Source organism: Cygnus olor, chromosome 7, assembly GCF_009769625.2.
Source record: "Cygnus olor isolate bCygOlo1 chromosome 7, bCygOlo1.pri.v2, whole genome shotgun sequence".
Lineage (NCBI taxonomy): Eukaryota > Metazoa > Chordata > Aves > Anseriformes > Anatidae > Cygnus > Cygnus olor.
Window position 1 is genome coordinate 16,595,748 of NC_049175.1, and position 23,434 is coordinate 16,619,181.

Consider the following 23,434-nt stretch of genomic DNA (forward strand, 5'->3'; position numbering starts at 1 on the left):
AGCTTCTCTGGGTAGCTTCTTCCAGTGCCCCACCACCCTCACAGTAAAAAATTTCTTCCTTATATCTAATCTAAATCGACTCTCTTTTAGTTTAATACCATTACTTCTCATCCTACCTTGACAAAGCATCCCTCTCCAGCTTTCCTGTAGGTGCCCTTTAGGTACTGGAAGGAGCTCCAGTGATTAGCTACATCACTTGTTGTATTTATAATGACATTTTTTTTCTGTGTGATTAGTTATTTACTGCAGGGCTCTGTCCTAGAGCAGCATTCTTCCAGCACTGCAGTGGATCTCCATGTAAATGCAAGAAGACTCTTCTATCCTTGCAAATAAACATACCAAGCTTGGCAAGACTTTTCCCAAACAGACTTCTGAACAGCTTGTAAGAACCTATTTATTTTTAGTTAAAAAGTACTAATTTATTCATTCTGAAGGTTCATAAGAATTGCAGCACTTTCTTTCTAGCTAGTTTAGAATGTTTCTGCCACTTCTGTAATTGTCTGAATCAATGCTTGTATTGAATTAATTTAATTCATTCCCACAATGGAGTGTTTTGGTGAAGTTCTTTCCAAACCAGGTTTTAGAAGTGCCTTGCTCCCTATGGAACTGATACTTGTCACCTACCACGTGTTAAGGTTTCAGCAGTAGTTGAACTCGTGCATTTTGGAAGGAAAGAGAACAGTAAAAAATCAAGGTGCTTGTAAGCATATTGTGATGTTCTGTCATCTCAGATTGCCTTGATCAATAAATGGACTGAGTTAACTGGGAAGCTGTGCTGATCTTGGAAGGACTGGAGTCCTTGACTATCTGAAGCCTGTTGTTTTGTGGCCTGAGCTTCCTCTCGGTAGAACAAGGATGTCCAGCCACTGTGAGGGCTGGCAGCTCCCTGGGAGCTGGTCAGCAGAAAGATGAGCGGGATATTTTGGGCGGCAGAGCCGGGTTTCCCCAACCAGGCCCTCTCCCAGAACCTCCATCCAGCAAGGGAGCAGGGCAGGATGGTGGCCAAGTGCAACCAAGACTCATCAGGCAAGTCCACAGTGATGACAGAGGTGCAAGATCAGCCCCATACATCAGCCCGTGGGTCGGGGTCCAAACCAGCTCAGTCTCTCACTCTTAGACTTCACAGCCCGGCATGAGGCCTTCACCATCCCAGCGAGTGTATTCATGGCACAGCAATGCTCCCTTTCTATTCTCCAAGGGTGAGCAAAGGAAAAAACCTTGACCATACACCCGCATATGTGGAGGGTGTTGCTCATTTAGCCACTTACTTAACTTTCTTCTAGATTTTCTCAGGCAAAGCAATTTATGATCTGCTTGTGCACAGCATGCCAAGCAGGAAGGGCTTAAAACTACGTCACATCCCATTCAAAACACAGTAATCACACCATATTTGCTGACCTATAATTTTCTATTACCGTCATAGCCAATGTAAAAGAAGCAGCAGGCTCATGTGCCTTTGTGTGGAGCATATGGTCAGCTCACAGGGCTGTGTCCACACCAGGGAGGTGGCGAGTGCGTCTTCTACAGAGTCATTCCCACTTGAGGATTATGCAGAGGCACATGCCTAAAATGAAGATGTACTTTTGTAAGTAATCCTAGGATTGTTTTAGTATCTGCTTTAAGCAATTTACTGGCCTACGGTGTTATTTAGAAACTGAATTGTACTGGGATTAAACTAGGACAGGGTTTCATCAAGCCATGTCATATGGTGCACTGCCTTTTCATGTTTCTCTGATCCTTAACAGCAAGCCTGAAAAACATCTCCCGCAGTCACTGGCATTGCTGAGTAGATTCAGAGTTTTACTTATTTGAGGACACGTAGATTTCTTGGTTTAGTAACTATCAGCAATTTCTGTGTTATTTCCTAAGTTATTTCTGAAACCTCTTTCAAGATTGCTAGATGAACGCTTGGAAGAAAGAACGGGTAATTGGTCCTGGAGACTTGTATTTTTGTGCATTGGTACATTAGGCAGATGGGAACAGGATGAAGCCATGGAAAGTTACGTTTAGCCAAAATAATTATGAGATATAACTAACTCCAGCACTCTTCATTAGCCTGAGTTGGTCTCTGTTCCTGACTGCCACAACTCACCCTGGACTCTATTGTGTGGGTCTTGTTGCTGCTTCCCGAAGGTCTCTGATTGCCTTGACCCTAAGTCAGACTTTCTGCAATACATTGAAAAAAGGCCCAAGAGCACTAAAATGCCAAATTTGAAAAATTAATATTTTAATAATATTTTAAATTATTAATAGTAATTTATTAAGTTTTCTGAAGTTGCCCAAGTCTGTTCATAAACAGACCAAACTATTTCAATGTTAGACATGCTTTAAAATCAACTGTACAGTTAAGAGAGATCAGAAAAGTACAAGAAGTTCAGGATTCTTCTGGGATCACCTGAGCAAAGAAACAGGAAGAGAGTTGAGAGAAATCACTGGTCACCATATCACGGTTATTTTGCAATAAACCTTATGAAACATGTAAGCTCTTGTTGATTCAATTTCACTACTGTGTATAAAATGATTGCAAAAACAACTATAGCAAGGTGTTGTGAAAATAATTCTTTGTTTCATCAAGCTTGACTGTGCAACTCTAACATGGGTAAAGTCCCTATTAACTGTATAATCAGAGATACTGGTGATATACCAGCCTCATGGAGGGGCTTTAAACTAGGAGACGTACAACCAGATAAGCAGCACTTTCCTTATCAGATTTTTCACTTGAGCAAGGTTGTTCAAGTTTATTGTGAGGGAATCATGTTTATCTGGCTGGGATTACAGAAGAGTCTGTCATTCCTAAAATCAGAATGATACTGTCTTTCCCAGCTCAGGATGCCAAGACCAGACAACAGCTAGTTAAGCATCTCCCTACTTGTGATTTGCCTACCCTCATGCTTGGTAAGCATTAGCAGATAGAAGGTAACAACCAGCACATTGGACATACTATCTGGAAGCTGTTACATGTGTGAAAGCACCAGGAGAAATGACAAAACAAGAGTTAGAAGAATGGTATGCATTGATCTGGTATGCATTGATCACTGAGGACGTGATTAACACCAATCAATCTCGTAAGCACTGAGGAATGTGTTGCTTGCACCCTGATGTGCCACAGAGAAGGTGACTCACTGGCAGAAGATGTGCGCCTGACAACAGAACAACAGCAGAGGGGATACAGTACATCTTATGGGCTGTTTCTCTTCCTGTTATCCCAAGAGGATGACAGGTTATAATCCCAAACAAGAAAATGAAAGATGCCCATCATTGCCTAACACTTACGAAGCCTGAAGTAAATAAGATGCAGAGCCAAAACATCACACCACAACTTTTGTCTCCTAAAAGACCTTAGAGGCCTGTCCTGGAAGGAGTTGGCCTGGGTACTCAAGAGGAACCCAGAAGGCATACTGACGACTCAACAGTGGCAACCTTTGCCTTCCATGTCACCCTCAGGTGACCTTGGCCAGACCACTTGGACACACACATTTTGGCCCTGCTGAGAGTGTGTGTGTGAGTGTGTTCATTGGTATGGTTTACTTGCTTAGAAAGTAAGGAAAATGTCTTTCAGTTTCTAAATGATCGTGAGTTTTCTTAAGTTAGATCCTACAACAGTACTGTACGAATATTCCATGAGTGTGATTATACAGTTTAATTTTAAGATGCCTATGATAGTCTACCCAATATTTGCTTATGCACCCTACCAGGTATTATGAGGCCCTGGCACTGTGGGTTAATATCAGTGATGATTCACAGTTCTGTCAAATGTACATGCACAGCAGTGTCATCACAGTGTTGTTCTTTTAACCCAAACTTGCACCTATGTGTCAAAATGTTCGGCTCTGGTCCCCTAACCTCAGAAACCTCTAAGGTCTTCATTTCTTCCTTTGACTAAGCTAAAAAAGAATTTCTCAGTAAAAAGCTAGCTGCTTTTTGTTAGCAACTTCTCTCTTTCCTACCACAGATATGATAAGTACCAGTGCTAAATGTTACACCAGCCACAGTGCTGATACACTACTCTGACAGCCTTGTCTCTTGGCCAGAGGACACTGGATAATTCCCTGCCGTCTTTCCAACCTCTACTAGTCACTACTGCTAGTATCTAGTACCTCCACCACATAGCTAGTACCTAGTGGAGGTAGAAAGCAACAGACATGACAGTGGATGAAGCAGCTGACTGTACAAGTAAAAGGTGAAGTCTGTCTTGATGCCGTTGAAGGAAACCAGAGGGTAGTGTAGAGCAATGCAGGCCGGGTGCTGGTTTCTCCATCCATGGGGCATTGTTTAAACACTCTTAGGATGGATGCTGGAATTGTCCTCTACACAACTTGTGAAGTCTATCTTATATAGTGGGACTTTAGTGTTCACAAGAGGGGGAAGACACTTAAGAGGCACAAACATGGACAGAAGTAAGGTAATGAAACAGCAAAGGCTTTGGCACACCTGTTGTGGGAAGGTTGTACCCACACACATAGCTCCTTTAAGTCAGTGTTGAGCACTGATATAAAATTAGTCTTGTGGATGGAGTAACCTGTGCGTGTTTTGAAGAAGTGTGTCGGTTGAGTGTGTTTCACAACTCACAGACTGCTCCTGGACTATGGCTGGTATGAATGTTAGAAGTCAATTTAATCCTTGTCCAGGAAATATACATGTAAGCAGAGCACCTGGTAGCCAGCCAAAGGCTTGGACTTTTGGGTGGCTACCGAGCAGCTACAGAAAAGCGCAGGTTGTAGCATCATGGGCTGCAGGTGGAGAAAGAGCACCTTTGCTCTGTGTAATACACATCGCTTCAGCCAAACAGAGGCATTGCACAAGCTCTCCTTCTCTCTGCAGTCCATCGGCAAGATGCTAAGGTTGGTGCTTTCCCAGAGAACATTACAGAGGTTTTGCAAGTTGCCAGCTGCAAATACAATACTGCTTGGGCCTAAGAGGTATGTGGAGGCTGCCTGGGCCGCTGCCACTTGTGAAGGATAGTGTAATGGCCTAGTGTTTCCCACCCACACAGCCAATGAAGTCTGGCCTGCCACTCATGTGCCTATGGAGAGGTCAACATGCTTGTGTAGCCTCACGAATCTGGTAGAGAGCCAGACACAGCTGCTGTTTGCCCACACCATTTCATGGGGACTCAGAACTGTGCGCACAGGCAGTGAGAGCAGCCTGAGTCTTCTCCTTTCTCCACAACCCCTTCTAAGAGGCATTCCCATGGGCACCTGGGAGTTAGGAAATGACCTTTTCCAAATGAAACATTTGGATGTTTTTTACTGTGGCTATCATCAGCTTAAGATGAAATTCCATAGCTGAAATTCCTTACTGCATCACCTCAGCTGCTTCTGAAAACGTAATCCGTTGCAAGCCTGAGAGTTATGACCACAAGACCAAGTGGAGGAAGTTATCAAAGATATGACCCATGCTCACATCCCTTAATTGGAAGACACACGGTGTGGTCCAGTGTGGTGCCGACGTAGCAGGGCTCTGACACAACACGCTCCTTTTAATGCTGGTGTTGATAGAGCTGCCACCATTCCCACCACCAGCCTGATCAGATACGACAGTGGGCTCTGCCTGGTAATGTATTTCACTGTAATTCAGGTTTGTGTTGGAGCTATCCTGAGGGTGAAAAAGCATTGACTGCTTTTTTTTTTTCTCAGTAACTTATCTCTTGGTATTAACATAGAGAGAGTTACTGTGAACACTGGGAATATTTCAGAGGGCAGGTATGTCTCACGGTGTGGGAGACCCAGTGGGAGGAGGACGAAGGAAGGTAGAGAGAAAACAGATGGCTGGTGATTTGAGAAAACGGATTTGCAGCTCATGTGACTGAGTAGAAGTTATACTCTAACTTTTAAGAGACTGGTAAAGCATTAGAAATCACATATAATATTAACTGTGTTACGAATATATCTTTGTTCAGGGCAAGAGATTCTAAGGTATCAAAAAGCTTCCTTTTTTTTTTTTTTTTTTTTTTTTTTAGGCAACACTTATTTAATAAATAGTTTTCCTACAAGTCTCTAGTAGTTTCAGTTCATGGGATCCTCGGTGACTTCTGTGTGCAAAAGCTAAGCAGTAACGAAACAGCAAAAGTATAGATATGTGTTTCTTTTGAAGTGCAAATTCTCATTTAGGATTAATTCCCTCCATGTGACAACTGGCCCAATGGCATTTTCCATCACCCTAGTACTTGCATTACATCATGTTTTTATGATTAAAACTTCAAATGGGTCTTGCCCAGTACCCAATCCAGCCTGTGTAGAGAAGCATGGAGAGCCCGGCAGGGAATCTAAATGAAACCTGGAGCTGGAAACCCCCTTTTCTTCCCCAGCACAGCCTGTCATTTGTGATCTACAGATATACAGTTATTAATGAATAATAATAATATAATAATATTTTACACAGGTGCAAGATGTGGTTGTTCATTGCAACCTTGTTTTTGACACAAGCAGCTGCAAACTCAGAAGATGTCCTCGAGTACACAAAGGGTGCAAATCCTGAGACATTCATGAATATTGTAAGTTCAGGAGAAGCCTGAATTTCCTCTCTGTCTGAAGGTTTGCAGATGTGTAGCTAGGGGAAAGAGGGTTGCAGAGGGATGGAGGGTGTGTGGAGAGGGCTTGTGTAGCTGCATGTGCTGGGTTTGCAGAGCTGAGTAGTATTATGTTGCCTCAAAAACACCATTAACAATCCCTGCTTCCTGAATGAATCTTTTCCCTCCCAGCATTAAGTGCAATTATAAACAGGTCAGTTAGAGGAGGCAGTAATCATAATGTGGACTGGATCAGATTTCTTCCTTGAGGGCAGAAAGTTTTGCACACTCCTCTTCTCCTTGTTCAAACAGTTTGGCATTCTCCCATGCCCCTTGATAAGGCTGGAGCTCAGCCAGGAATTAAAAACCCCACAAGTGAGCCTAAAATGGAGCCAGCACCAGTGGTGCTGCACCAGGCACAGGCTCACCAGCACACCAGGCCTGGGCTGGAGGCACTAGGGCAGGGGTTTTGCATCCAGACCCCTGCTGGCCCCACTCCCAGCTGGGCCAGCACTGCAGATCCAGCAGGCTGCACCTTTAGATGCACTCAGGAGTTTGGCAATGAAATTGCTGAAATCAGCCTCTTCCAGCAACCATATGAAAATGCAAGCGTGGCAATCTGTAGGCTTGATTTCACTGGACTGAAACGTCCCAATCTGTTGAATTTTCAGCATAGATAAAGCTTTGGCAGAGCCATGTGATTCCTGTGACAAATCCTACGGAGCTTGTCCTGTTTCTACAAGAGGCACTTCCAGTCAGCCCAGCTCTGCAGGATGGATATGCCCACGATCTTATCTGCCCCGCCAGCTGGCTCAGAGCGTGACATGACATGTTTTGCTGCTAGTGTCAGGAGCCAGTAAGCCCTTTTGCTTTCAGCCCTCACTTTTGGAGGAATCCAAAGACACGTGCCGCATGTTGCAGCTGGGCCCTGCTGCCTCCTGGCCCTGAGCAGCCCCACTCCTGCTCAGTCACTGCCCGTGCCTCCTCATCCCTTGTAGGCCTCAGCATTTGGTATTTTCAAACATTTGATCGGTTTTTCCACCTTGTTTTTTGTTTTCTCAGAGCCAAATGATCTGCTACAGAGGGTACCCCAGTGAGGAGTATGAAGTCCTGACTCGTGATGGTTACTACGTCAGACTGAACAGAATTCCTCATGGGAGAGAAAAGCCTGGAAACAGAGGTATGGTTCTGTATGGCAAGAAAGCCAGCAAAAAAAGCATAACCCAATGATCAGCTACCTGAGATCTGTGTGAAGGGATGAAATTTATCCAGCTAAGGGAGTATGTGCTGTTAAAGCTAAAATACCAAATCCATGGCACTTCTCCAATTTGCAGCCAAGGTTTTGCCAGCCAGCAAAGGAAAGAATGAGTGTAGCATGGGAACCTTTTGTATCAAGCAGCAACTTGGCTTCAAGGCTCAGAGGGCGCAGACATATCTTGGGATAATTTAGTTTTACTTTTTCCTCCTAAATCTGTGACTTCGGAATCTGCACTATCCCGGGGACAGGCCTGTAGGCCTGAGCTTTTACATGGTTGTTGTGAGCTGCCCGTGGCCACGGCGCTGAGGGGATGGGCATGTTGGATCAGAAAGACTTGGAAGAGACGACAGCAGCTCTCCAGCCTGAGACAACCAGGATAATAGCCACGAGACAACTACAGCAGAGATTTCCTAATGTCCCTGATCTGATGTCTTTCTCCAGGCTTCATCTTCTCCAGGAGATGTCGTAACAACATGCATTGCGTGTTGTCTGACCATGCAACGAGGAGGCTGTCTTAGCCTGAATTTGGGTTATGTAGAGGGATTCTGGTTCAACGAAACATGCTGTTTCTCTTTCAAATCCAGGCCCCAAACTAGTCGTGTTTCTTCAGCATGGGCTACTCGGTGAAGGCAGCAACTGGGTTGAAAATCTGTCTAACAACAGCCTTGGCTTCATACTAGCAGACTCTGGCTACGATGTCTGGCTGGGAAACAGTCGGGGAACACGCTGGTCCCAGAGACACCAGCATCTTTCCACTGATCAGGTTGAATTCTGGGATTTCAGGTAGGCTGGAGTGGATTACAAAAGCTGGCAAACTTTCCCATCTGTCACTAACCTCTGGGCAGAGGTGGATGCCTCCATGCAGGCAAGTCAGAGCGTATAGTCTCAGGCATGGCCTCCCCCAGACCTCCCAGTGCAGGCTGGAGGCAGGGAGGCTGGAGACACCTGCGCAAACCCAGCTTGTGATATGGTGCCAGCATCTCCGTGCAGTGGGGTGCTGCAGCCTCCATAGGTCTCCACCCTGTGCAGACACCAGCTTGCAGTAGACAAGCTAATAATGTAGGTCTGCATTTCACCATATCACTCTAAAAGACACATGGGCAGGAACTCTCAAGAAGCAGAGCAGGTGCTGGCACCCTGACCTGCAGAGCCAGCTGTGGGTCTGCAGAGCTGTCATGTGTCGCACCTGAAATGCTGTGTTGCACTGCTGGCTGGGGACTGCACAGTTTCCTAACTATGGTTATGGTAGGACTAAGCCTTTTCAAGGAACGATGAGGCCATGGCAGAAGAGATGCCATTGGACCTCGTGTAGTTCCACCCACCACAGAGCTCTCCTTGGCCATGAGAATTTTCTACTGGAAGATTACCCTCAGATGTCAAAGCCTTCTGTATATATACCTTGTAACTGACATGCTATTCCTGTATTGCAGTTTCCATGAAATGGCTATGTATGACCTCCCAGCAATGATCAACTTTGTTCTGCGGAAGACCGGCCAGAAGCAGATATATTACGTGGGCTACTCTCAGGGTGCCTCTATTGGTGTGTTAGAAAGGGTTGGACATCACCTTTCTTTCCACAGCAGGGAAGGCATGGCCCGGACCACCTTGAAAACAATATTTTTTCCATATGTGAGCAGGAAGTGTAGAGAGGTCCTATCTTTGTGGACAGCTGAGCAGGCACAGGAGAGCAATGTCCAGAAGGTCTCTTGCAGTGAGGAGTCCCTCAGCAGCAGTGCTTTCTACAAAGGAGAACTGGGAGGGCCAGCATGCTCCAGAGCAGTAGGAAAATTTCTTGGTGACCTCAGTAAGCTCCTGAAAATCAAATTTCAGCCCAGAAAATCAAATTGCAGTGTTCCGCACCAAACACAGAGGCATTTTGCATGGAGGTCACCGTTTGTGCTTTCTGATGAAGCACACAGCGTTGTTTTTTTTTTCACCAGCTAGGCCACCACAGGTATGAGAGGACCTCAGTGATGATGATACATTTTAGCAGTGGCTTATGGAAGGTGACAGGACTGTTCTCCTCGCCTGGTGAACGGGGCAGGACTTCCCATTAGTGGAATTGTTAAAGTGTTACATCAGCCACTTTTAACCATAGGAATAAAGACATTGTCTCCTTTTGGATGGCACTAATGCTGAACAGAAAGGAGGAGCATGCCACATTTCTAATTCAGGCTAGTGTCAGCTATGCCCATGTAGGCAGTGAGTCCACAAGAACCCTCAGAGTAAGCACCTGAACAAAGACCAACAAGTCTCATATTGTTTTTCTGTTTTCTCAGGATTCATAGCATTTTCATCCATGCCAGAACTGGCTCAGAAGGTCAAAATGTTTTTTGCCCTGGCTCCTGCAGTGATAATTAAGCACGCCAAAAGTCCAGTTATGAAAATGTCATTCCTGCTTGACAGACAATTCAAGGTATTTCAGGTATGAGATTGGTCCCTACTCTACTCCCCTGAGCTCAATTTTAATGACAGTGAGAAACAAATCCAGTGCTTTCAGCCCACCAGAGAGGTGGAGTGAAAGAGAAGAGGTGAGAACATCAATTTCCCCAAGGTGCCTTCCACCAGCACATGGGCAGCACAACCTTCAGCGACCTGCACACATCCCAGCAGGGCAGGAGGGTAGAGGGAAGCGGGTTTTGCTCCCACAGGCACCCTGTGCAGCACATCCCCTCGCAGGACAGCTCGTGGGGACACCGCAGGGCTCTGGCCAGCCAGGTTGTGGAAGACAGGCTGAGGGGTGGGTGCAGAAAGGGAAATGCAAGCAGTTACCTTTGCCCTTTGTTTCCCCAGCTCTTGCTGGGCCAAACAGACGCCTCACTGCGAATGAGGAAGCTCTGGAGATTTCTTCCTGACCTGTGCAGGCACCCAGTCTTGCACAAGCCCTGCGCCACCCTGTTGTTCCTGCTGGGAGGCTACAATGAGAAGAACCTCAACATGGTATGTGCGCCTCTGTACCCCTCTTGCTGCCACCCCAAAAGGAGAAGTCCCCAAGCTTTCTGCATTTGCACTGCCTGTCCCCAGGAGACATGCCGCACCTCCTGGCAGTGCAAGGAAGCACCAGAGCCGTGCCAGAGCAATTGATATTTAATGGAAATTATATTTCTGAACCTGACCCAACTCTATAGGCAGCACAACTCAGCAGTGGCTGTTTTGGAAAATGCATTGTCTGGCAACTGTTGTCTTAGTTCCTAACTATTTGCAAGGAATGATATTTTGAATGTTTTTCCCTGCAGACCCGGCTGGATGTATACACAGCCCACTATCCTGACAGGACATCTGTCAAAAACATGATACACTGGGCCCAGGTAGGTTCCCTGAAAGAGAGCAGAAGGACACTGAGTGTGTGGAAGTAAAGTCACCAACACAAAGTTCTCTCGCAGCACCCAGCACACAAAACACTGCTGGCGAGGAGGGTCGCACAGGTGCAAGGGTAGCACCAAATCATGTGCAACCCCTTGCTTTGTGAACTTGGCAGCTATGGACAGGAGGTCAAATCACCACCCCTGTACAAGAGGAAGGTCTGGCTCTGTGGGGATGCTACCCCACTGTGAAACATCAAGCACCCTCTTGCAAAGTAGACCCTCAAGGAGGCTTTGAGATACGGGACTTTTGCAGCTGCGCTCAGGGGCCCCACTGCGCATCTCACTGCAATTTTGTCCTCTCCTCCCAGGTGATGACCTCAGGAGACTTCAAAGCCTTTGACTATCGCAGTGAAAACCAAGCCATATACCACCAGGTAGGAGGAGGCTGCAGCGCTGGTGTCTGGAGGTGGGAGGTGGGCAGGTGGCAGGGGCAGGGGCCGGGGAAGCCCCCCTGCGTTCATCCCACGGGATGTCCCCATCCAAAACCACTGCCAGCCTCACGCCGAGTCTGTCCCAGGTGTTGCAGGGCTGGGTTAGCTTGTGGGGGTTCTCAGACGTGTCTGTGTCTCTCCAGGAGATACCTCCCTCTTACCAGCTGGAGAAGATGCCCGTGCCCACTGCAGTGTGGTCAGGGGGTGAGGACTGGGCAGTCAACTGGAGGGACGTGCACCTGCTGCTGCCCCGCATCGCCCACGTCATCTCCTACGTGCACATCGCCGACTGGAACCACTGGGACTTCATCTGGGGCTTGGACGCCCCCGGCCGCCTCTACAGCCACATCCTGGCCCTGATGGAGAGGTCTCGGTAGGGCGGGACCCGGCTCAGCAGGCCGGCTGCATCTGGACACGGGGAGGCTGGGGGCCGAGAGCAGCCCCTGGCTGTGGCACAGAGGAGGTGGATCGAGCCAAGCCTTTCTCAGCTGCCACAGGCGACGCAAGGAGGGGCCCCAGCCCTGGGCTGCGGCCCAGGGGACTCGGGTTGGATGCGGGGAACCCGGGGCCAGCTGACAGCGATGCCACCGCCAAGCCGCCTGCTCCTGCTCTGCATGTCCCCGCCCTGCTGCTTGCTGCAAAGCCCCGGAGACAGTTAAAGGCCACAACACCCGTACACGCGCATACAGAACAAGAAAAAAAAAACGAAACAAAACAAAAAAATTGCTCGAAGGGGCCTTCTCTCGCACGGGACGAGCCGGGTCTGTGGCCGCGCTGCAGCTCCGCGGCCACGCAGATCCGGGGTGGCCCCGGAAGCGGCCCGGGCACCATGGAGGGCGGCGGCGGGCGGCGGGTGCTGGTGGTGGGCGCGGGGCTGGCGGCGCTGGGGGCGGCGCAGCGGCTGCAGGGCCCCGGCGCTGTCCGGCTGCTGGAGGCGGGGAGCCGCGCCGGGGGCCGCATCTGGAGCCGCCCCTTCGGTAGGGAGCGGGGGGCACGGCGCTGGGGGGGGGGGGGGGGCTCCGTGCTCGGGGTCGGGAGCCCCGGGGTGAGCCCGTCCCCCTCCTGCAGCCTCGGGGCTGGCGGAGCTGGGCGCGCACTGGATCCACGGGCCCTCGGAGGGGAACCCCGTCTTTCGCCTGGCGTCCTGCTGGGGCCTGCTGGGGCCCGGCGCTGCCGAGGAGGAGAACCAGCGGGTGGAGGCGGGGGGGCACCCGCTGCTGCCCTGTGTCACCTACGGCAGCTCGGGGAAGGTGCTGAGCCCCGAGCTGGTGAGCAGCACCCGCGCCCTCTTCGCTGAGCTGCTGGGCTCGACCCAGGCCTTCCTCCATGCCAAGGAGCTGCCTGCTGCCGGCGTGGGGCAGTACCTGCGGGCAGAGCTCGCCCGGCTGGCCCACACCTGGGATGAGAACGAGGACAGCAAGCGGCTCCGGCTGGCCATCCTCAGCACCTGTCTCAAGCTGGAGTGCTGCATCAGCGGCACCCATAGCATGGACCTGGTGGCCCTGGGGTCCTTTGGGGAGTACACCTCGCTGCCCGGCCTGGACTGCACCTTCCCGGGGTAAGTGTGGGGCAGGGAGCAGAGGGGAGCGCTGGGGACGCCCTGGTGGGGTCCCACGCAGGGTGACCAAGCGGGGAAGGTAGGCACCCCTGCTGTCATCCTCTCCCACAGCGGCTACAGCAGCCTGCCCGACCGCATGCTCGCAGCTCTGCCTGAGGGCACCGTCCTGCTCAACAAGCCAGTGAAAACCATCCAGTGGCAGGGGTCCTTCTGTGAGAAGGGGGATGTGGCAAGGATCTTCCCCGTCCGGGTGGAGTGCGAGGACGGTGACTCCTTCCTCGCTGACCACGTCATCATCACCGTCCCTCTGGGTGAGACCACCGATTCCCTGCCTTGCCCATCCCCTGGCACCCAGCCCCTGCCCCACACCACGAGGGGATGTTCCTGTCCGCTGCTGCTGGCTGGCAAGGCTGAAGATGGGCAGGATTGGCCTGAGCCCCTTCCCAGCCTCCCCTTCCCATGGACCACGAGGAGGAAGTATCCCAAACCCAAGCACTGGGGCCCTATTCCCTTCCCTGACTGCTGCATCACCCTGCTGAGCCCCACTGCCACCCCAGGCTCAGTGAGCAGCCGGATTGCAGTGGAAGGAGCTGCCTGATCTTCTCTCTGTAGGTTTCCTCAAAGAACACCATCAGGACTTTTTCCAGCCCCCCCTGCCCAAGCGGAAAGCAGAGGCCATTCGCCGCCTGGGCTTCGGCACCAACAACAAGATCTTCCTGGAGTTTGAGCAGCCCTTCTGGGAGCCCGAGCAGCAGCTCCTGGAAGTGGTGTGGGAGGACGAGTCGCCCCTTGCAGAGCCCAGCACTGACCTGGAGGCCAGCTGGTTCAAGAAGCTCATCGGCTTTGTGGTCCTCCAGCCACCAGAGCAGTATGTGGCTGGGCGCTTCAGCCCCACACCATGGCGTCTCTGCGGTGCTGGCAGGCAGTGCTATGTTTGGGCACCTTCAGGGCAACGTGAATGAGCATCTCGGTTCCGTCTGTGGCGTCAAGCCTTCACAGAGCTGCTGTCACCTCTGGCTGCGGCACAGTGGGAACGGTGGTGTTCCCAGGGCAGAGAGGGCTCTTGCCTGCGCGGATCCAGCCCCATCGCCTGCCATCCTGACGGGTGCCCTCCTCTCCCTCCCCCAGGCTTGGGCACGTCCTCTGTGGCTTCATTGCTGGGAAGGAGGCGGAGTACATGGAGACGCTAAGCGATGCAGAGGTTCTCCACACCATGACCAGCGTTCTCCGCACGCTGACAGGTACCTGCTCCCCTACCTGCTGCTGCCCAGTGGGGCCAGGGTGACTGCCTTCAGAGATGGAAGATCCCCTAAATCTCCATGCAAGAGCTCCCAGGCTACTTAGGCAGAAGGCTGGGGGGGGCTCTCCTGACACCTGGAGTGGTGCTGGGAGGACAGGTCTCAGCTTTGTCCCCATGTGTGTAGGGAACCCACGCCTGCCTGCTCCCCGGAGCATGCTCCGGTCCCAGTGGCACAGTGCACCCTACACCCGGGGCTCCTACAGTTACGTGGCAGTTGGCAGCTCAGGGGATGACATCGATGCGCTGGCCCAGCCTCTGCCTGAGGATGCTTCAGACCCCAGGGTAATTACCCTGGGAGATGGCGGGTGTATGGGACCCATGGGACAGCCACCCTGCTGCTGTTCCTCTGACTGGGTGGAGATGCGTGGGGATGGGTGGCCACAGGTGGGAACAGGGCACCCCAAGGAGGACAGGGAGACGGCTTCTGCTCTGTTCAGGAGTCCACGATGCTCGAGTCCTCCTGCCGAGCTTCAGGGATGAGGGGGGTACCCCATTCCCATAAACTCTGGGGACGTGCAGCTTCCCCCCCCCCCACCTTCCAGCGTCCTCAGGCCACGCAGTATTCCTCCTGGGCCTCTGCCACGGTGCCTGAGGTGTACAGAGGCGCCTGCCTCTTGCTCTCCGCACAGCTGCACAGCAGGCTGTGCATGCGAGGGGGCACCCCCCCACACGCCGGACCCCGGGGTTGGGAGGCCTCTGGGTCCTGGGGGAGCTGCTTCAGCACAGCCCCCCCCCCCCCCCCCCCCCCCGCTGGGGAGCTCACCTCCCGCCTCCCCGCAGCCGCTGCAGCTCCTCTTCGCCGGCGAGGCCACCCACCGCACCTTCTACTCCACCACGCACGGGGCGCTGCTGTCGGGCTGGCGGGAGGCCGACCGACTCAACCGGCTGCCGCGAGCCGCCGACCGGCAATAAACCCGCCTCGCCGCAGCCATCCGAGCCTCCTTTATTGAACGCGGGGCCGCCGGGGGCCCCCCCGCCCCGCGGGGCCCGCAGCGCCGCTAGTACCAGTTGGTGCCGGCGATCATGAAGCGCGCGTCGTCCAGCGGGGCCGTCGCCGGGCCCGGCTGCGGGGCGGGCTGGAGGGCAGGCTGGAGGGCAGGCTCCGCGGCGGGCCCCGGGGCGGGCGGCGGCTGGGGGGCGGCGGCGGGCGGCGGGGGGGGAGCGGCGGGGACCGCGGGGGGCGCCCCTCGGGCCCCGCCCGGCCCCGCCGCCGAGGCTTCGCCCCCCGCCGCAGGCTCGGCAGGGCGCGGCGTCGCCATGGCTCTGAGGGGAGAACGGCGGCGGCCGGGGCGGGGCGGGGCGGGGCGGGGCGGAGCGGAGCGAGGCCCCGGCCCCCGGTGGCGGCCCCGCCCGCCGCGGCCCGCTCCTCCCTCGCCTGCCCGCCGCCGCCGCCCGCGCCGCCATGACGGGGTGGGCGGGAGCGCTGAGAGCGGCCGCCGCCGCCGCGGGCGGGCCTCGCTCGGGGCCCGGCGCCTTCCGGGCTCGTTTCGACTTCGGCGGCCGCGACGTGGCCTCCTGGTTCCCCGGGCACATGGCCAAAGGTGAGGGCCCGGCGGCGGGCGAGCCCCTCCGCGGGCGTCCCGCCGCTCACCCGGCGCTGCGTTCCAGGGCTGCGGCAGATGCGGGGCTCCCTGCGGCGCGCCGACTGCCTCGTCGAGGTGCACGACGCTCGCATATCCTCCGCCACGGCACCCTCCCCGGCACCTCGCCCCGTGTCCTATCGCCCCCCGCTGCCCTGGTCCAAGTCCCTTAACCCTCCCCTCCCCTGGCCCCCGGACCCCCCCCCCCAGCCCTTCTGTTTTCCCCTGTATCTGCCCCCACTGCCAGCACACGGTCGTTCACCTTAGCAGCGTGCACATCCCGCTGTCAGGCCGTAACCCCATGCTGCAGGAGGCACTGGGCATCCGCCCACACATTCTGGTTCTGAACAAGATGGACCTGGCCGACCCTCGCCAACAGCCGGTGAGCACAAGGGGTGCTGGAGCTGGCCAAGGTCCTGTGGAGCCACTGCAGGACAGTGCCAGAAGTGCCTCTGTCTCCACAGAAAGTCCTGGAGCAGTTGAAGCAGCAGGGATGTTTGCACGTTGTCTTTGCTGATTGCCAGCGGGACAGCAATGTCAAGAAGGTAACGGGACAGCAACCCCAGTGTGGCGCCCCGCTGCACCATGCTGTGGGGAGGTGACATGCAGTAGCATGCCCGGTGACCAGCATCGCTGGTCCACGGCATTCCACACCTCCAAGGTTGGCTCCAATTGGCCAAGGTGCCCCATCCTCTCCTTGGTCCCAAGTGAGAGCCCTTCTCCCCGCTTCCCTGCAGATTGTCCCCCTGGTTGCCAAGCTCATCAACAGCAGCCCCCGCTACCACAGGGCTGAGGTAAGAAGAGACAAGACTGCAAGCATGTGTCCAATGTCACTCTGGGCCTGCGGTCTCAGTGCGGCACCAGCAAGTGGGTGACCAGGGAATCAGGTCTGCAGGCACCTCCCTCTCCCGCTGAGAAGAGGGTGCTGCACGCCTGGAAGTGCCGGCGAACACTGGGTTACTTCTGTGTGGCTGCTGAGGTGTAGCTGGCTGGTAACTGGCTTCTGCCTGCGTGTATCCTCCTTGCTTACAGAACGCCGAGTACAGCATCATGGTGATCGGTGTGCCCAACGTGGGCAAGTCGTCACTCATCAACTCGCTGCGGAGGCTGCACCTCAGAAAGGGTATTTCTCTGGCGTGGGAAGGAGCCACTGGCATAGCCGTGCCGAGGCATGTCACTTGTTTCCCTCACTCTCTCCTTTCCCCAAAGGAAAAGCCACCGCAGTCGGTGGCGAGCCGGGTGTCACCAAGGCAGTGCTGACCAGAATTCAGGTACTGTCCCTTTTCTCCCTGCCAGCTGGGTGGGTGCTGGCCTTGGGGAAGGGCCTGTGCACTTGCATGTCCTCAGAAGCCTGTCAAGGTACCCCGTTACTTTGCAGCAAGACTCCAATGAAGAGCTCAGCTTGTTAGTGGTGTCACCACCGCTGCCTGAGCCTGTGTTGCTAATTACTGGGCCACGTGTCCCTGCCTGTGTAACAGCCCCGCCGTCCCACTGCAGGTCTGTGAGACGCCCCTTATGTACCTGGTGGACACTCCTGGAGTGCTGCCCCCGAAGCTGGGGGACGTGGAGACGGGCATGAAGCTGGCACTGTGTGGTAAGATGCATTCAGGGCCTGAGCTGGCGCTGGCCACTGGGCAGAGCAGCGTCATTTTCCGCAGCCAGCGCTTGAGGGCTTTGTGTCTGGCCTAGTGTCCACAGGCCATGCATGAGTGCAGGGAGAGGTGACAGGGCTGGGAGCGGGGCTGCCGTAGCGCAGAGCTGAGGCAGGCTGAAGGTGCTGGGACTTGCCCTCTCTTCCAGGAGCTATCCGTGACCACCTGGTCGGGGAGGACATTATGGCTGACTACCTGCTGTACACGCTGAACAGGCAGCAGCAATTTGGGTGAGCATGGCATGGAGACGGGGAGGAGCCGGAGGCACCCTGAGGCGCAGCCACGTGCCGGGCCGGGTGGCAGCCACATCCTTCTGGCAGGTACGTGCAGCACTATGGGCTGCCTGAGGCCAGTGATGACATTGGGCATGTGCTGAAGCATGTGGCGCTCATCCTGGGCAAGACGCAGAAGGTGAAGGTGCTCACGGGAACAGGTGAGTGTGGGGCACTCTGTGGTCCTTGGGTTTTGGAGGGTTGTAGGGCTGTGGACTCTGCTGAGGGCTAGCACCAGCCTCTGGCACCTTCCTTCACATCCGCTGCCTGCTTCTCCAGGGAATGTCAACGTGACGATGCTCAACTACTCAGCTGCTGCTTACGAGTTCCTGCGTGCCTTCCGTGCCGGACGCCTGGGTAGGGTGACACTGGACTGAGGGATGGGGTCAGCGTGGGCTCACCAAGGGGCGCAGAGATCTCAGCAGCAGCAGGGAGGCGGACCCTGGCAGCATGGGGGTATGATTAAAGCGACTTTTGCTGATCTGTGCCTTGCTGGATCTTGTGTGGCTGGGGGGGGCGGGGGGAGGGGCTGTGCCATGGGCACTGCCCTGTAGTGTTGCTGTGGGGGATGAGGTGCCTCAGGGATGGCTGTGGCCACCCCGCAAGGACTGGGGGAATTGGGTGGCTCCAGCAGAAACCAAACACTGCAGTCGCAACCTCCAGCCCCAGATAAAACCACTGTGGCCCTGGAACAGGGGCTTCAGCTGCCCCAGGGCGCTCAGCTTGTGCCACCCATCCCGTATTCCGTGCTTGGGCCGCAGCCAGTCACGTGTACTTTCTGCCTAGCTTTATTGCTGCGCTGTCACTGTCGAAACATCGAGAATCCCACGTGCGAAGGGGTGGTACAAACAGGGGCACCTGAGGCGGTGGGGCTCAGCATTGGCGCAGGGAGGCCGTGAGCCCAGGGCTCTGTGGGGTCCTGCCCCACAGCGGGGGCACCTCTGGCCAGGCACAGGTGTCTGGTCCTCGTTGGGGGTTGGGCAGGATCAGGCCACCAAGCGGTGCAGGAGGGCAGCGAGCGGGCAGAGCCAGGAGGCGACCTGGCCCCGCGCCGCCCAGCCTGGGGCCACCGAGGTCCACGCGCCGGCCGTCCCGTTGCCCTCGCGGTACTCGATGCCGTCGTCAGGCCCGCCGGCCAGCCGGGCTCGCTGCAGCGCGGCCCCCGCCGCTGCCCCGCCAGCCGCCGCCGCTGCCGCGACGCGCAGGGCCCCACCGTAGCGGGGCAGGGCCCTCGGCCGGCTGCGGGCAGCCCCCCGCGCCCTGCCCCGTGCGGACCCCCGGGCGCCCCCGCGCCCACCCTTGCCGGCGGCCACGTCGCAGAAGGCGGCGGCGAGCAGCATCAGCGTCCAGCACCACGCCACGCGCCGCCTCATCCCGCGGGACCTGCGCACAGGGAGGGCCGGGCTGCGCGGGTGCCCGGCGGGCATGCGAGCACGTGCAGAGCGTGCACGGGGTTGCGCGCGCGCCCTCGCTCACGCGACGCTCGAGGGGTGTGCGGGTGTACCACGCGCAGCAGCGCACGGGTTGCACGCGCGCCCCGCTGAGTCTTGCGCGTGCGTGCGCGCGCACGGCCTCACGCGCGCGTGGCACGGCCGCGTGTGCCCCCGCGTGTCCGCGCTGCCGTTGCAAGCGCGCACCCTCCGGCGCGCCCACGTGCGGATTCGCGCTCGGCCCCGAGGGGAGGCTGCCGGCACCGCCGTGCGGGCCGCGTGCCCGCGCCCAAATCACGCCCGCGGGTGCGCGCTCCCCGCTCCTTCCCCCCCGCGCGTCGCCGGCGTGCACCGCCGCGGCCGCGCGCTTCCGCGCACGCGCGCGATCGCTCCCGCCCGCGCCCCGCGCTCACCGGGACCGGGGCCGCCGCCGGTTCCGCTCCGCTCCGGCCGTGCCGCGGGCGGCGGGCGGCGGGGTGGGGGGGCAGCGGGGCTGCGCGGCCGGTGCGCGCCCACGCGCGGCGTGGGGCGGGGCCGCGCGCCAGCCCCGGGGCGCGCCGCGGGGCGGGGCCGCGCCAGCCAATGGGAGCTCCGCGGGGGCGGGGGGTGTGGCCTCGGCCGCCCTCCGCCGCCGCGCTCCGCTGCCATGGCCGCCGCCGTGCGCGCGCTCCTCCGCCCCGCCGCCGCCGCCCGCCGCCGCCCGCTCGTCCCCGTCCCCGTCCCCGTCCCGCCGGGCCGGCCCCTGCCGGCGGCGCGGGGCTGCAGCAGCGCCGGTGAGCGGGGCGGCGGGGCTCCGGGCACCGGGAGCGCCCCGCGGGGCGAGGGGGCGCCGCGCCGGGCGAAGGTCGCCTTGAAATGGCGGCGGGTGGCGCGGCGCTGGGAGCGGGGTGGGGGGGGGGCGCGGGGTTGCCGCCGACGGCGGCGTGACCGGTTACCGGGCCGCGGGCAGGGCCCCCCTTCCAGTTCCTGCAGGTGCAGAAGGCGGGGGCCAAGGGCAGCGTGGGCCTGATCCGGCTGCAGCGGCCGCAGGCGCTGAACGCCCTCTGCGAGGGGCTGATGGCGGAGCTGCGGCGGGCGCTCGACGCCTTCGAGGCCGACGCGCAGGTGGGCGCCATCGTCATCACCGGCAGCGACAAGGCCTTCGCAGGTAGCGCCGCCGCCACCCGCCTCCCCGCCCTGCTCGCCTCGGGGTCCCCGCGCCCCGACCGCCCCTGCTCCCGTTGCAGCCGGTGCCGACATCAAGGAGATGCAGGGCAAAAACTTCCAGCAGTGCTACGGCGGCGCCTTCCTGGCCGGCTGGGACCGGGTGGCCACCGTCCGGAAACCCACTATCGCCGCTGTCAACGGCTACGCCGTGAGTGTCCCTGTGTCCCTGCGTGCCCTCCGCCACACGCCGCGCGCCCACGCTAACCCTGCTGTGTGGCCAGCTGGGCGGCGGGTGTGAGCTGGCCATGATGTGCGACATCATCTACGCTGGGGAGACGGCGCAGTTCGGGCAGCCCGAAATCCTGCTGGGGACGATCCCAGGTGAGCGCGGGTCGCGCAGCCCCCTCGACAGGGCAGGGACAGCTGGGGGTCCCCACCCGCTGTGCCTAGCACCCCTTCCCCAGGCGCTGGCGGGACGCAGAGGCTAACCAGGGCGGTGGGGAAGTCGCTGGCCATGGAGATGGTGCTCACTGGGGAGCGGATCTCGGCAGCGGAGGCCAAGGCAGCAGGTAGGGATGTGGGTGAGGCCAGCATCACGGCAACACTCCCCCAACCCTGCTGCCAGCTCCCTGGTTGTCCTCTAGGTCTCGTCAGCAAGGTCTTCCCCGTGGACAAGCTGCTGGACGCGGCCATCAGCTGTGCTGAGAAGATTGCCGGCAACTCCAAGCTGGTGGTGGCTATGGCAAAGGAATCTGTCAATGCTGGTATGGGTTTTTAGGGGTAGGGGGCACCGTGGGAGGTGCTGGCTGCACGGTGTCCCCATCTTCTCCCCCTGTCCCAGCCTTTGAGACAACACTGGCGGAGGGGAACAGGACAGAGAAGCGGCTCTTCTACGCCACCTTTGCCACCGTGAGTGTGGGGCCAGCCGTGGGTGCATTGTGCGGGTGGAGCAGGGCCACGGCCTCACCCCCACCCCCCCAACCTCTACTCTTCCGCTAGGATGACCGCAAGGAAGGGATGACGGCGTTTGTGGAAAAGCGCAAAGCAAACTTCACTGACAGCTGAGCTGTGATGGCACAGGTGTCGGCTGCCGTTTGTCACCCATGTGCCTCAGCTGGGCGTACGCCCTGCCCCCAGCACCACATCACCCTGCTTACCTCTGCACTGGGCAAGGCGATCCCTGTCAGAGAGTTCGACATCGCTATTAAAAGGCTTTCCTGGTGCTGCCGCAGTATCGGTGTCCTTGCTGGTAGCCAGGCAGGGGCCTGCCCAAGCTGGGAAGTGTTGGGGTTTGCTGAGATCCCCACACCGCACCGGGGTGATGGGCTGAGCCCCCTCCCAGCCTGTCAGGGTTCCCCAAAGCTGAGAATTTTGAGGCTGTGCTGTGGTACAGAAACATAGGATCATTAAGGTTGGAAAAGACCTCCACGATCATCTGATCCAGCTGTTCTGCTACCACCAATATTACCCACTAAACCCACATGTCCCTAAGTACCACATCCAACCTTTCCTTAAACACCCCCAGATGGTATAGAACTGTAGAACTGTGCTCCTGGCAGAAACGAGGAGACAACCAGGATAAGGAGTGCGGAGAGGTTTTATTGGGGGGCTACTGGGGAGGGCAGAGCCTCTCGTCTGCAGCCCGGGCAGGGCCACAGTCCCACTCAGCCATGGTAGATGTGGTCGCGGTCCTTCTCAGGGCCGTTCTGCACCTCCATGGACAGAGCCAGGGGTTTCCCGAGGTCAGCAGGCTCCTCGGCCTCGGCCTCCACTACAGAGTGGTAGAGGTGGTCGCGGTCCTCCTCCGGTCCCACCTGGACTTGGGGTGACCCTGCAGGGGGGAACAGAGGTTTTAAGTGGCCAAGGCAGTGGCACAAGGCCTGGGCGCTGCCGGGACAGATCATGCTACCTGCTCCAGCATCCTTGGCCCATTCACCTTCTTCTGGTGGCTCCACCGCTCTTCGACCCAGGAGGCTGGAAGGGAGAGCAGAGGCAGCATGTGGGGCAGCGGGGCAGGCAAATCACACGCAGCGAGAGCAGTGCATTCCCCCTGAGGTGCCTTATGCTTGGGGGTGTTGTTTTGCCTGCTGCTTTTCCCAGCCAGATCCATCACCACCCCCCTGAACAGCGGTGCCATGATATTTCTTACATTTCCTTCACCAGATCCAGCTTCACGTCCACATCCTCCCCAACGGGGCCGCCGAGAGCCTGCAGGAGAGAGGGGGGCATGCATGAGGGCAGTGGCTCTTTGCATCAGGGTTCCTTGCACCGCAGAGGCTCAGACTCACCTGGGTGCCCCCGGGGGCCAGCAGGAGGAGAGCGGTGCCCAGCAGGACGGCCGCACCGCACAGAGCCATGGCTGCCTCTGCCCGCACCTGGCCTTCGCCCCGCACTTTGTCCTCAGGTGCGGTGCAGCCACGTGTCCCCTGGTGCTCCGTGGGGAAGCAGTGCCTGTGCACCCTTCCCTGCACTGCTGCACCTGCACCCTGCCGTACACTGGGACACATGCACTTCACCATGCAAGACTGCAGCTGCCCCCCGCCGTGCACTACTGGGCTTTGCTGCGCAGGCGGGTGAGCAGTACAGAAGGGGGTTGTTGGTGTTTTAAGAAAGGAATTGGCCGCTAGCAGGGCATTGAGATGGTCCGTCCCAGCACACAGTGGTGCGGTGTGGGCCTGTGTTTTGTGGCTCGAACCCCAAGCCCCAGGGAGGTGATGGTGGATGTGCTGCATTTTGTCCATGTTATTCCAAGTACTGCGCATGGCTTCAGTGGCTACAGCACTGCCAGGACAGCTGCCGCCACTGTAATGGTTGAGCTAGCAGCTGCTGGGGCCTGGAGCAGTGCGTGAGGCTGCGAGCGTGTGGGCATTTCCTCAGCAGCACCTCCTGCACGTGACAAAGCTTCCTGCTCACCTTGTGCCTGAATCCCAGTGG

At 56.9% G+C, this 23,434-nt stretch overlaps 4 protein-coding genes across 8 annotated transcripts; all 4 read left to right on the forward strand.

The window, feature by feature from the left end:
• Positions 1 to 101: 101 nt before the first annotated feature.
• On the forward strand, positions 102 to 12,315 carry LOC121073203 (lipase member M-like). Of its 3 annotated transcripts, XM_040563968.1 has the most exons (11): positions 102 to 1,585; positions 2,824 to 5,553; positions 6,382 to 6,493; positions 7,571 to 7,688; positions 8,351 to 8,549; positions 9,197 to 9,306; positions 10,046 to 10,191; positions 10,560 to 10,706; positions 11,003 to 11,074; positions 11,440 to 11,505; positions 11,706 to 12,315. In XM_040563968.1, exons 3-11 carry the CDS (start codon positions 6,389 to 6,391, stop codon positions 11,937 to 11,939), a joined length of 1,197 nt encoding a protein of 398 aa, XP_040419902.1. In that variant the 5' UTR covers positions 102 to 1,585; positions 2,824 to 5,553; positions 6,382 to 6,388; the 3' UTR covers positions 11,940 to 12,315. The 3 variants fall into 3 exon arrangements, with proteins under 3 accessions (XP_040419902.1, XP_040419899.1, XP_040419900.1); XM_040563965.1 differs by having other exon boundaries at positions 11,440 to 12,315; XM_040563966.1 differs by lacking the exons at positions 102 to 1,585; positions 2,824 to 5,553; positions 6,382 to 6,493 and having other exon boundaries at positions 6,524 to 7,688; positions 11,440 to 12,315.
• A 59-nt stretch (positions 12,316 to 12,374) lies between these two features.
• PAOX (polyamine oxidase) lies at positions 12,375 to 15,534 on the forward strand. Of its 3 annotated transcripts, none has more exons than XM_040563961.1 (7): positions 12,375 to 12,539; positions 12,631 to 13,120; positions 13,232 to 13,593; positions 13,733 to 13,988; positions 14,249 to 14,361; positions 14,545 to 14,702; positions 15,201 to 15,351. In XM_040563961.1, exons 1-7 carry the CDS (start codon positions 12,392 to 12,394, stop codon positions 15,330 to 15,332), a joined length of 1,659 nt encoding a protein of 552 aa, XP_040419895.1. In that variant the 5' UTR covers positions 12,375 to 12,391; the 3' UTR covers positions 15,333 to 15,351. The 3 variants fall into 3 exon arrangements, with proteins under 3 accessions (XP_040419895.1, XP_040419897.1, XP_040419898.1); XM_040563964.1 differs by having other exon boundaries at positions 12,376 to 12,539; positions 13,232 to 13,431; XM_040563963.1 differs by lacking the exon at positions 14,545 to 14,702 and having other exon boundaries at positions 15,201 to 15,534.
• A 243-nt stretch (positions 15,535 to 15,777) lies between these two features.
• Positions 15,778 to 18,405, forward strand: MTG1 (mitochondrial ribosome associated GTPase 1). Its single transcript, XM_040564219.1, has 11 exons — positions 15,778 to 15,961; positions 16,029 to 16,093; positions 16,278 to 16,382; positions 16,465 to 16,545; positions 16,738 to 16,794; positions 17,033 to 17,123; positions 17,210 to 17,271; positions 17,498 to 17,594; positions 17,801 to 17,882; positions 17,973 to 18,085; positions 18,204 to 18,405. Exons 1-11 carry the CDS (start codon positions 15,823 to 15,825, stop codon positions 18,299 to 18,301), a joined length of 990 nt encoding a protein of 329 aa, XP_040420153.1. The 5' UTR covers positions 15,778 to 15,822; the 3' UTR covers positions 18,302 to 18,405.
• A 1,565-nt stretch (positions 18,406 to 19,970) lies between these two features.
• On the forward strand, positions 19,971 to 21,731 carry ECHS1 (enoyl-CoA hydratase, short chain 1). The gene is made up of 8 exons (XM_040564273.1): positions 19,971 to 20,127; positions 20,304 to 20,501; positions 20,581 to 20,708; positions 20,782 to 20,881; positions 20,965 to 21,069; positions 21,145 to 21,264; positions 21,342 to 21,409; positions 21,500 to 21,731. Exons 1-8 carry the CDS (start codon positions 20,001 to 20,003, stop codon positions 21,563 to 21,565), a joined length of 912 nt encoding a protein of 303 aa, XP_040420207.1. The 5' UTR covers positions 19,971 to 20,000; the 3' UTR covers positions 21,566 to 21,731.
• The last annotated feature ends 1,703 nt before the right edge of the window (positions 21,732 to 23,434 follow it).

Excerpts from the sequence above, each read along its gene's own strand:
- LOC121073203 (XM_040563965.1), top strand. The coding sequence starts at position 6,389 with ATGTGGTTGTTCATTGCAACCTTGTTTTTGACACAAGCAGCTGCAAAC. Across the intron at positions 6,494-7,570 it reads CTGAGACATTCATGAATATT|AGCCAAATGATCTGCTACAG; the intron begins GTAAGTTCAGGA and ends TTGTTTTCTCAG. Across the intron at positions 7,689-8,350 it reads AGAAAAGCCTGGAAACAGAG|GCCCCAAACTAGTCGTGTTT; the intron begins GTATGGTTCTGT and ends TTTCAAATCCAG.
- PAOX (XM_040563961.1), top strand. The coding sequence starts at position 12,392 with ATGGAGGGCGGCGGCGGGCGGCGGGTGCTGGTGGTGGGCGCGGGGCTG. Across the intron at positions 12,540-12,630 it reads CATCTGGAGCCGCCCCTTCG|CCTCGGGGCTGGCGGAGCTG; the intron begins GTAGGGAGCGGG and ends CCCCTCCTGCAG. Across the intron at positions 14,703-15,200 it reads AGGATGCTTCAGACCCCAGG|CCGCTGCAGCTCCTCTTCGC; the intron begins GTAATTACCCTG and ends GCCTCCCCGCAG.
- MTG1 (XM_040564219.1), top strand. The coding sequence starts at position 15,823 with ATGACGGGGTGGGCGGGAGCGCTGAGAGCGGCCGCCGCCGCCGCGGGC. Across the intron at positions 15,962-16,028 it reads CCCCGGGCACATGGCCAAAG|GGCTGCGGCAGATGCGGGGC; the intron begins GTGAGGGCCCGG and ends GCTGCGTTCCAG. Across the intron at positions 16,094-16,277 it reads TCGAGGTGCACGACGCTCGC|ATCCCGCTGTCAGGCCGTAA; the intron begins ATATCCTCCGCC and ends AGCAGCGTGCAC.
- ECHS1 (XM_040564273.1), top strand. The coding sequence starts at position 20,001 with ATGGCCGCCGCCGTGCGCGCGCTCCTCCGCCCCGCCGCCGCCGCCCGC. Across the intron at positions 20,128-20,303 it reads GCGGGGCTGCAGCAGCGCCG|GGCCCCCCTTCCAGTTCCTG; the intron begins GTGAGCGGGGCG and ends GGCCGCGGGCAG. Across the intron at positions 21,070-21,144 it reads AGCGGAGGCCAAGGCAGCAG|GTCTCGTCAGCAAGGTCTTC; the intron begins GTAGGGATGTGG and ends GTTGTCCTCTAG.